Consider the following 11,345-nt stretch of genomic DNA (forward strand, 5'->3'; position numbering starts at 1 on the left):
TTTTGCTGGGCCAGTATTCAAAAGAAAAACATAAGATTAAAAGCACATGTCCACTGGCTAGAAAACGTAAACTCTGTAAGTTCAGGGATTTTTTTTGTCTTTTTTTATTCTTTAATTTTATCCACATTGCCTAGAAGAAAGCCTGGCAAGTGGTAAATGCTCAGTAAGTATTTATTAGTTGACTGTATAATAACCATGCAATGAAATGTTATACAAGAGTAAAAATGAACAATGTCTACAAATTTTTCTATAATGTAAAATGTAAAAAGAAAGTTACAGCAGACTACATGCATTTTATAAAGTTCAAAACCCAGCAAAATAAATATTAAGGATACATAAATATGTGATAACGTTTTTTTAAGGAAGCAGTGATAAATACAGTGTTAAACAGTGGTTTCATCTGGGTAGCAGGCCCGAGAAGGACGGGCTTCACAAAGCTGACCACGCGACCTAGGTGCTGCTGTACGGCGTGGTCCCTCGCGCTTCTGCAGCATTGGGAATGTCCCGTATCTGTGCTGTCCGGTGTAATAGCCACTAGCCACATGTGCTTACTGAGTACTTAGAGTGGCTACTGTGATCGAGGAACAGAATTTTTAATTTTATTTAAATACCCATATAGGATACTATATTGGAAAGCACAATTCTAATTCTTCAGGGGGGGTAGATTTGTGTGTGTTTATTTTGTTAGGCATCAAGATTTACACATGTTAAAAATCTTACGTCAAACTTAAATGTAACAATTTTTAAAAGACATTTAAAACAAAAAGTAAGTTTCAGACTGCTTTTGGTGTCTATAGTTTGCCACTTGGGTTAGGATCACAGTGTGATACCGTTAGTCAGCCCATGTAGCTGGTGATCACAACAGTCCTATACATTTATTTTACTTTAAAATATACCATGCAATTATTGTTTTTTTCTTAGCTTTGGCAGTTTACTTTTTAAATTATATTTTTCTTTGTCCCATAGTAAAATTCAGTTTTAGTTCTTGACTACACATTAGCTGGTCTTCATTAAGACCAGCTTCATCTAGACTCTATATGGAATATGCCTCATGTTATGAAAGAACCAGCCATCATATTTTTAAATTTTTTATAGTCATAGGAGAATTTAATAAATTTAATGGTTGAAGACTTCTCCATTCAGGTGTTTCCCCAGAAAGGAAGTTGGTGGTGAGTTGATCTGGCAGCTTTAGGTGGTTTTTGGCTCAAATGTGAATGAGCTTTAACATATCAGATGACCCTCTGTGGAGGATGCTGGAGTTTGGATGTACTTATTAAAGCGAAGGTGCTGGATTTGGTGAGCTATGGTTGGGGTGATTGGTTGCTTATGCTTTAGAACATTGATCATCTGCTACGAACATAGGATAAGCAAGTTTGGAAAGTAGAGGTGAATTACAATATCATTACAAAGATACTGAAATATAATACCTGTGTAATAACTAAAAAATTAGTCCTAAATATCGGACTTACACTGTTGTTATTCCACTTAATGCAACTCTAGTAACCTCTCTCGGGGTCAGTGGCACTATAAGATGGTGGGTCTGTCTTGCTGCATAGCAGACATGTATGTCTCTGTGCTGTGTATCTGTCAGTGGTTCAGAGCTCTAGCCCAGGAGGCGGTGGCGGTGGCGGCGGCGGCGGCGGAGAAGAGGAGGACAGTCGGCAGGAATCTGAAACCCCTGATCCAAGTGGAGGCTTCCGAGGAACCATGGAAGCAGACCGAGGAATGGAGGGTTTAGTCAGTCCCACGGAGGCCATGGGGATCAGCAGTGGGGCCAGCAGCTCCTGTCCCGGCTGGCTTCGAAAGGTAATTCCTTTGGGAGAGGTACATAAAGATAGCACGTCCTCTGCAGGGTCTAGAAAGGAGTTGTCAGAATCATCCAGTTTCCCAAGTGCTATTGAAGTGTTTGCAGCGGGCACCTGGGTTTCTGATTTCTACCTGGAACAGATTCACCAAATCTTGAAATTTTTTGTTCTACCTGACAAGAAGAGATACAAAATGCTCTCAGATCTGAGTTAGTTCAATGAAAGGAAATTAATACAGCCGCCTTTGAAGGCAGTTTTTGTAATGCGTGTGTGCACAGATTAAGCTTCTGATTTTGCACTGTGGTTTGTAGAAGTGGAACTCTGGGGCAGTTGGAACACCTGACAACAGAGAAATGGATTATGAAAGTTGAAGTGCAGACAGTAAAACTGTTAGGGCATATTTATTTGTATGGAAAGTTGGTTATAGCACATGGCTACGCGTGAAGGGATGGGATACCTGTGCAGTATGAGCCGTTCTTTTAACAAATACGTAATGCATAGGGCAAGGCCTACTAGGAAGACTCTACATGATTTAACAGTGGTTATCGGTCAGTGATAGAATTGCTGGTGATTTTTATCATCCCCCTTTGCCCATCCACCTTTATATTATTTCATTTTCTATAGTAAATATTTATAGATTTGTGTGTATGTGTGTGAAATTAAAAACAATTATTTTTTACCAAAGGAGAATCTATATATTTCACCTCCCTATATAATAACTTGATAACTATATGAGAGAGTGAACGGAGGTTACATACACTGTACTATCTAAAGCATCAGCCTCAGCCATTAGAAGCCTGGCAGTTGGCCTAACATCACGTTAGCTTCCCAACTGACTGAATAGCCTCCATAGAATAAGTGTACTAGAGAAACATGCCACACGCTCAAACTCTGTTCTTGAATTTGAGTTCTATCACTAACTCCTCTGAGGAAGAGCTGGCAGGTTGTGGACAGGTAGGGTGAGCTGTTGTAACCATAACTATCCTGCCCCACTAGAGGGCGCTGATGTCACAACGAATGAAAGCGATAGAAATTGGGGAATTTGGGAGAAAGTAAATGGCTCAAACAGAACTGATGAGATTCTTTCTCTTATACATAGGAGCTGGAAAATGCAGAATTTATCCCCATGCCTGACAGCCCATCTCCCCTCAGTGCAGTTTTCTCAGAATCTGAGAAAGATACCCTGCCCTATGAGGAACTGCAAGGACTCAAAGTGGCCTCGGAGGCGCCTTCAGAATACAAGCCCCCAGCAGGAGCCTGGGTAACTGAGCTTTTTGCCTTTGAATCTCAACTAGGTAAACAGTGGCTGCCAGCTCTGCCCAGTTCTGTGGCCTCGCTGTCTCCTCCTCTAGCTTCCTGGTCTCCCAGCTGCCCTGGACTCATTCATCACCCTGTCTGTTTGGTAGTGTTAACAGTCTGTACCGAAAGGTAAATTGAGTTGTCTTGGGAAAGTAGTCACCCTGTCACATTGCTGACAGGCTGACACTTTTCAATAGTCTCTGCCTCAAGTACTAAAAGTGAAATTCCAAAACTGAAATCTAGTTTCTCATGACACTGCTCAGGGTGGGTTGGACGCTTTAAATACAGAGTGGGACAAAAGTAGGTTTACAGTTTGAGTACACAAAACATGGAATTTATCCTTGTATTATTTATTAATTATCATATGATATTACATATGAACAACATAAGCCTACTTTTGCCCAAGCCCATGTAAATAAGAAATAATGCTTGTAATCCAATGAGGGAGTATACCTAGAAATGAAATGTGGTCAATACCTCAGTGAAACTGTAAAGCAGGGGTCACCACTTTTGGGGACCTAAACATAGTTATTATTTTAGGCTTTGAGGGCCATACAGTCTCTAACAGCCATACCACTCTAACACTGTAGCGCAAAAGCAGCCATAGATAGATAATACATAATGAATGAACATGCTGTGTTCCAATAAAACTTTTATTTACAAAAACCAGCAATTGCCCTACCAGGTGGTAGCACAATGGATAGAGTATTGGCCTGGAATGCTGAGGACTCAGGTTTGAAACCCCGAGGTCACCAGCTTGAGCATGGGATCATAGACATGGCCCCATGGTCACTGCCTTGAAGCCCAAGGTTGCTGGCTTGAGCAAGGGGTCACTGGCTTGGCTGGAGCCCCCTGATCAAGGCACATATGAGAAAGCAATCAATGAAAAAGTAAAGTGCCACAGTGAAGAATTGATGCTTCTCATCTCTCTCCCTTCCTGTCTGTGTCCCTATCTGTCTCTTTCTTCTCTCTCTAGCTAAAAAATAAAAATAAAAACTGGCAGTAGTTCTGAATTGGTCTATCAGCAAACTCATTAGTCAACAGAGCCAAATATCAACAGTACAATGATTGAAATTTATTTTGAGAGCCAAATTTTTTAAACTTAAACTATATAGGTAGGTACATTTCTTATCGAGGTAGCGCCCGCATGTGGTATTTTTTGGAAGAGCCACACTCAAGGGGCCAAAGAGCCGCATGTGGCTCGTGAGCCGCAGTTTGCCGACCAGGGGTATGGGACTGTCTTATGCTGACCCTTGCTATAAACCGTGTACAATAGACAAAGGGAGAAAAGTTCAGACAAGGAATATTGGAAAGCTTCCCAGGAGAGTTAAAACCTTTGAAACTTCCAGGTGAATGTTTTTAATTCCTCTGTCAATTAGCATTCTTGAATTGTTTTGGCAGTCCTGTTTACAGAACACTTGTCAAACCTCTTCTGAAGTGTGAGCTACGATATTTCATTAATTTGACACTTGGATCACAGTTTCCTCACTGTGATCAGAAAGACTTGTTCCAAACTAAATTATGCTTTCCCCACTTCAGCATCTTTTTTTTTTTTTTTTTTTTGTATTTTTCTGAAGCTGGAAACGGGGAGAGACGGTCAGACAGACTCCCACATGCGCCCGACCGGGATCCACCCGGCACGCCCACCAGGGGAAACGTTCTGCCCACCAGGGGGCGATGCTCTGCCCCTCCGGGGCGTCACTCTGCCGAGACCAGAGCCACTCTAGCGCCTGGGGCAGAGGCCAAGGAGCCATCCCCAGCGCCTGGGCCATCTTTGCTCCAATGGAGCCTTGGCTGCGGGAGGGGAAGAGAGAGACAGAGAGGAAGGGGGGGGGGTGGAGGGGTGGAGAAGCAAATGGGCACTTCTCCTATGTGCCCTGGCCGGGAATCGAACCCGGGTCCCCCGCACGCCAGGCCGACGCTCTACCGCTGAGCCAACCGACCAGGGCCCCCACTTCAGCATCTTAAATGGGAAGACATCGGTACACTTGAAGATTTTTTCACAAAGTCCTCCAAAATAGATGATTGTTCTTTTACCTTAGCATAATGGAGACTGAGGCAGCTACTCTTGCGATCCTGGCTGATTTCTCTTTCTCTTGCATTTACTTCATATGTCTATTGTTTTTATCTTATTATTTTAAAAGTAAAATCTGATTGCACTTTGAGGAAATTTGGGTTGGGGAGCTGAGGCATCTGAGCAGGACTTCCTATGACCTCCCTCTCTTCACTCCCTAGCCGCCTCGGCTGAGTCCTGCGGGAACGTGTGCAGGGAAGGGAGCGCCGCTGAGCCCTCCGAGCTGTGCGTGCAGCGCTCTGCAGGTGGAGGTGGGGCGCCTGCAGGGGCTGGTGTTGAAGTGTCTGGCTGAGCAACAGAGGCTACAGCAAGAAAACCTACAGATTTTTACCCAACTACAGAAGCTGAACAAGAAATTAGAAGGAGGGCAGCAGGTGAGAGCATTAAAAGAATAATTCAAATTGTTCTGAAGAATAACAGAGACAGCTTTGGCCTGCTGGCTCAGTAGGCAGAGTGTCGGCCTGGCATATGGATGTCTTGGGTTCAATTCCTGGTCAGGGCACACGGGAGAAGCAACCATTGTTTCCCTTCCCTTCCCCTTTCTGTCTCTTCCCTTGTCACAGCCAGTGGCTTGAGCATTGGCCCTGGGCACTGAGGATAGCTCGTTGGTCCAAGGGTCAACCACAGGCACTAAAAATAGCTTGGTTGATTCAAGCATTGATTGTCCTCAGACAGCAGCTGCCAGGTGGATCCTGGTCAGGGCACATGCCGGAGTCTGTCTCACTATCTCCCCTCCTCTCATTTAAAGTAAATAAATAACAGAAACAAAACACCAAGGACTGACCTATACTTACTCCTTTGCAAGTTCTTACCCTTTAATGATGTAACTTTTTGAATTAATCCCTGAAGCCCTAGACCTTGTTCAGGCACCTGGATTGAATTCTTTTTATCACCTAATTTTTTTTTGTATTTTTTTAATGTTTATTTTATTGATATTAGAGAGAGGAAGGGAGAGATCAGGAAAGAAACAGGAACATCTCTTTCTGTGTGTGCCCTGACCAGGAATCAAACTGGCTGCCTCTGTGCTTCAGGGATGCTCTGACCAGAGCAGTCTGTCCAGGCTTGTCACTTAATTTCTATTGTTTTTTATTTTGTCTTTTCCATATTATTATGAAAAACTTTAAACATTACAGTTCAACAAACACTCATATATATCTGCCATCTAGATTCAACAATTATTAACATGTTGTCATATTTGTTTCAAGTGTTTGTATGTGTTTAGAATATGTGTAGTTATTTGTGTATTTTAAATAAATGACTTTTTATTTTGCTAAACCATTTTCAAGTAAATTATAAAAGTCATGACATAGCCTAAATACTTTTATTTTACATACTCCAAAATAAAGACATTTATTCTCCTGGATAACCATAATACTATTATCATACTTAACAAAATTAACACTAATAATATTAATTCTTTTCCAGTATCTAGTTGATACTCAAAGCTTTTCCAGTTTTTCCACAAAAAAATGTCCTTAACTGTTTTTATCAGACCAGAATCCAGTCAGAAACCCCATGTTACATTGTTATGTCTGTTTCTCTTAATCGAGAACAAGTACCTCCACTACCATCCCTTTTTTGTGTGTTTTTTTTTTTTATTTTCAAGGCATTGGCTTGAAGAAACAGGGTCAGTTGTTTAACAGTGTTTTAAACTGCCAGTTGGTAGACTGGTGCCGATCTATCAGAAATTTCCTGCTGCTCCATGAAAGTGTTAACTACCAGGTGTTGTATGACGATTATAGACAGAAAGATCTTCATTGAATTCACTTATGGTCAGGGTAATTTCTGCCTTAGTAGGCCCTGAAACAATTCTATTGTCACTGGTCCCCAAGTGTAAAAATGTTGAAAACCACTGGTTTAACAGAATGCCTCACATTTCTGGATGTCTTTTTTCTTGGGGCATTGCTTAACTTGTTCTTTTGTCACCCTGTCACATCTGTATACTTTAGACATAAGGCTCAGTCAGATTTAGGTTAAACATTTTTGATAAAAATACTTCACAGATGGCGCTGCATGCATTGTTTTAAGAGCCATAGTATAGAGTGAACGAGGGTAGGAGGCACTGTGGTTCCGCCCTTGGCTTTGTCCGGTACCAGCTTTCTGTGCTTGGACAAATTACTTTGTTTCAGTGAGCCCTGCTTTCTCATCTAAAAATACTACTGCTACCCACTTTGTATGGTGGTTTAAGGATTAAATAATGTCTATGGAAATACTCTGGAAAGTAACATTCACACCTGTGATAAGGGGCTGGGGGGCTGGGGATTGGCAGCAGCAGAATTGTTTTGCCTTGGGCTGTCTCAGTTTTAAATTTTCCAAATCCCAGAAAATCCTGCAGTCCTGGACAAACCAGGACAGTGTGTCATCTCACCTGCAGCAAACGTAAAGGTGTAGACTTGACCTGAGGTAGTATTATGAACTTTTTACAAAACTGCGGCCACAAATCCTTAAGAGTTTGAATTGAAAATCTAGCCCTGGATTGCTTCACTAGGCGGCTGCATTGCTAACGTGGAACTGTTTTACCCGGACAGGTGGGGATGCATTCCAGAGGAACTCAGACGGCAAAGGAAGAGCTGGAAATGGATCCAAAGCCTGACATAGATTCCGATTCCTGGTGCCTTCTGGGAACAGATTCCTGTCGACCCAGCCTCTAGTCTCCTGAGCCTGAATAGCCTCCAGGAAACTGGGATCCACAGAACTTCACAGCACACTTACTGAATGCAGAGAGCGCTTTCCTGGCTTCGTTCACTTGCAGACAAGGAGCGCAAGGCAGAGGCTCTGAAGCACTTTCCACACACCCGTGGAGAGTGGGCACTGCCTGTTAGATAGGATGTAGCAGTGGTGTTTTGGAGAATGGAAGGGCCCCTGGCCCTGGCTTTGTCCTCAGTGACTGCCATAGCAACAGCAGCTCTGTACCTCATCTGGTGATCCCACCTTTGAAGAGGGGACACAATGCTCACCTTAATTTTGCTGGTAGCAGCTTATATCCCATTTATCATTTTCACCATTAATTGGAAGCTGCCTCGGGAATTCAACACCAGGCATTGCGCCTCTGGGTGGAGGAGAGGGCTGGAACCAGGCGCGGCCCACCCAGGGCCATCTAGAGAGTGGGGGAGTATTCCAAGCCCTCTCAGAAGCCCTGAGTCCAGGAAGATATGTCTGGTGGAGTCAGTCTCTAGGGCGTGTTTACAGAAAGTTGTCACATCGTGCAGTTCAGTGCTTTAGGAGGAAAAGTAGGCTTAGATTGCTTTTCCTCTGAGGTTGATTGAAATTTCTGCAGTGAATAGAGAAAGCAGGACAGGTCCCTCCTCATGACACAGCTGGAGCATCAGGGTGGGCTTTCCTGGCTTGGGAAGGGATCTGTGAGAGATGAGGTGTCTTGTAGAGAATTGAGGTAGTGGGGCAGTAGGAATGGCCTTAGGAGAAAACCGTGAGCGAGAGGAAGGCTCCTTTGGCTGCCTCTTCCCTGGTGTCTTTGAGAGGCCTAGAGTGACCCGAGCCTTCTGCCCAGAAGAAGGCTGCTCATGCCTCTGCCTTCTTGGCTCTTCGGGTTCTGATCCTGACGTCAGCAGCCCCAACCACTCCCTTTCTGTATGTCCTGTCAGTATTTTCCCCCTGTGTTTTATGAAGCCATATCAGCGAGTCTGGATCACCTTTCCTACTTGAGTCGCCCAAAGCCAGCCCCAAACCTGGTAGTCCCTGCAGCCTGTCAGAGGGTAGAGCCTGCCGAGTGACTGCAAGTTGGCTGAGAGCCGCCCTCTAAGCCCGTCGCCACGTCCTCGGAGACAGGAGCAAGCTAGCTTTCCCAAAGAAACGCCCAGAGGCGTTTGATGATTTTGCTTAAGGCTGTGAGCTTTGTGGTTCCACATAGCCTTATGAAGGGTCACAGGAGCTGCCTTGATGAATTTCACATCCTACCTTCCTAGAAACAGCTACATTAATTTTGTTTCATTTTCCCTAAACCAAAAAAATGAATGTTGAATGTCTGTTTAATGTTTTGGAAGGATCTATGCAGTGGGGATGGTGTCATTTCCGCAGTGCTGGTGATGCAAAGCTGACGCTCCGGAAACCCCAGGCTGGGGATGGGCAACTCTGTTCAATGGGATCTTCTGTGGTTGATGATCCCATTGTTTTCTCAATTCTGGGAAGCCTAGTACAATTGTACTGACGTAATCACTGAAGCCTTTTCTTAAAGTAAGGGAAGGGGCCAACCCTGGATTAAGCTACAAATTCTGGGGACTTGAGGGTTTGCTATAAACCCTAACAATGAGTTTTGGTTCATCGTATTAAATGCAACTTTGAATTTTTTAAGGACTGACTGGCCTTTCACGTCCCTGAATCCCTCATGCTTACCATCTCAGCAGGCCTGAGAGGCAGGGTTGGTTTGGGTGTTAATCATGAGTGTTGCTTCTGCTGTGGATCTGAGGAATATGGGGCGCTGCCGAGACCAGGGGACGGAGTGAGCACTGAGGGGAGGGTGAGAGCCCCGCCCTGTGCCAGAGGCCTTATTCTCTGGCAGTGGAATGCTGTGGTCATTTTCTCTAGCATGTTCCCTTGGGAAACCTAGGTTTGCTATGAATCTGGCTGAGAATCTAAGTTCTGTGCCTTAGAAACAATTTGCATTTTCCCAAATTGTGCCTGGGACAGCCATATGATTTTCCCCATCAAACAGCTATGCAAGCAGAAACCAGTTCAAAGGTGGCAGCCATGCATTAGATACAGTGAAGGGCGAGGCAGCAGAAATGCCTTTGAATGGTTTTCTGTAGCTAATTCTCTACTTTCTTCTCTATGCAGTGCCAGGTGATTAAGTTTTCCAGTAGTATTGCTTTTGAGTTACAGTATAACCTGAGTTACTCCTCTGCTGAAGAACTAGCTTATTGTTCGCCAGATGTTTGAAAGGTTGAGGGTGGAGTGGTTTGGCATTTCTGTTTTAAATAAACATTTAAACTCTCAATCAGTGCTATGCCTCAGTAAATCTGTGCCTGGACCTTAGTCACTGAGGATCAAACACTCAGATTCTAGGCCTTCGTGAATCTTTGACTCCATGGTCTGTAACAGAAACAACACACAGAAATAATCTTTGCTTTCCAATTTCCTTGTCTTGCTAACAGAATCATTTCTGCTGCTACCTCCCACTCCCCCCCCAAAATAAAACTTCTGAAAGACAGTGCTTAACAATGCAGAGGGAGAAAACAGTGAGGCATGGAAGAGGAAGGATCATGCCTTGTATTACCTCCCCAGTCACAGTGGGCCTTTTCAAGTGATAATGCCAGTTTGAGTTTATAACACTGTGCTCCCCCAAGAGGCTGGCCTGTCTGTTGGTCTCCCTGGCATAGCATAGCCCAGTTACAGCTTCCCTTGGCTGAGCATTTCACCAAAGTGTAAAGCAAAAGCTGCCTGAAACTCAAATTTCATTTGATTTGCCATATATTTGGAAACGTTCATAGTAGAACAACTCTGAAGCAAAGATGTATTGTAAATAAATGATTTCAAATGAGTATCCCTGGGCCTAAAAAGAAGTATTATTCGTGATAGTATAAGGGCAGTGTAGGCTGTAGTTAGGGCTACGAAACGTGTTCCTGCTGCAAAGCCAAAATCACTTACTGCTTCAGTAATTAACTATGGAAGTAAGCATACTGATCACTAAACCTCACAAAATCACAACATCAGGGAGAACACCACTATCTCATCTCTGCTACCTCCTGTGCCATTGTGAAGAGTGATAAATTGATGACACAAAAAAATAATATTGACCGGCCCTGGCCGGTTGGCTCAGAGGCAGAGCAGCAGTCAGGCGAGTGGAAGTCCCGGGTTCGATTCCCGGCCAGGGCACACAGGAGAAGCGCCCATCTGCTTCTCCACCACCCCCCCTTCCTCTCTGTCTCTCTCTTCCCCTCCCACAGCCCAGGCTCCATTGGAGCAAAGTTGGTCCGGGCACTGAGGATGGCTCCATGGCCTCCACCTCAGGTGCTACAATGGCTCCAGCCGCAACAGGAGCAACGCCCCAGATGGACAGCATCGCCCCCTGGTGGGCATGCCAGGTGGATCCCGGTTGAGTGCATGCAGGAGTCTGTCTGACTGCTTCCCCGCTTCTAACTTCCAAAACACACACACAAAAAAAGGAAAATGTTGACCAAAGGTCCTGTGCCATGTTAAGTACACTGCTGGTA

The 11,345-nt window shown here is 44.2% G+C and overlaps 1 protein-coding gene across 1 annotated transcript in view; it reads left to right on the top strand.

Annotated features, from left to right (window-relative positions):
* NEK9 (NIMA related kinase 9) overlaps nucleotides 1–10,129 on the top strand; it is a 39,639-nt gene extending 29,510 nt beyond the window's left edge. Inside the window, exons 19-22 of the mRNA XM_066344733.1 lie at nucleotides 1,592–1,806; nucleotides 2,905–3,066; nucleotides 5,340–5,552; nucleotides 7,707–10,129. Of these exons, the coding sequence (XP_066200830.1) occupies nucleotides 1,592–1,806; nucleotides 2,905–3,066; nucleotides 5,340–5,552; nucleotides 7,707–7,829 (713 nt within the window). The 3' untranslated portion in view covers nucleotides 7,830–10,129. The remainder of the gene's footprint in view (nucleotides 1–1,591; nucleotides 1,807–2,904; nucleotides 3,067–5,339; nucleotides 5,553–7,706) is intronic.
* The last annotated feature ends 1,216 nt before the right edge of the window (nucleotides 10,130–11,345 follow it).

This window comes from Saccopteryx leptura, chromosome 6 (assembly GCF_036850995.1).
Source record: "Saccopteryx leptura isolate mSacLep1 chromosome 6, mSacLep1_pri_phased_curated, whole genome shotgun sequence".
Classification (NCBI taxonomy): domain Eukaryota; kingdom Metazoa; phylum Chordata; class Mammalia; order Chiroptera; family Emballonuridae; genus Saccopteryx; species Saccopteryx leptura.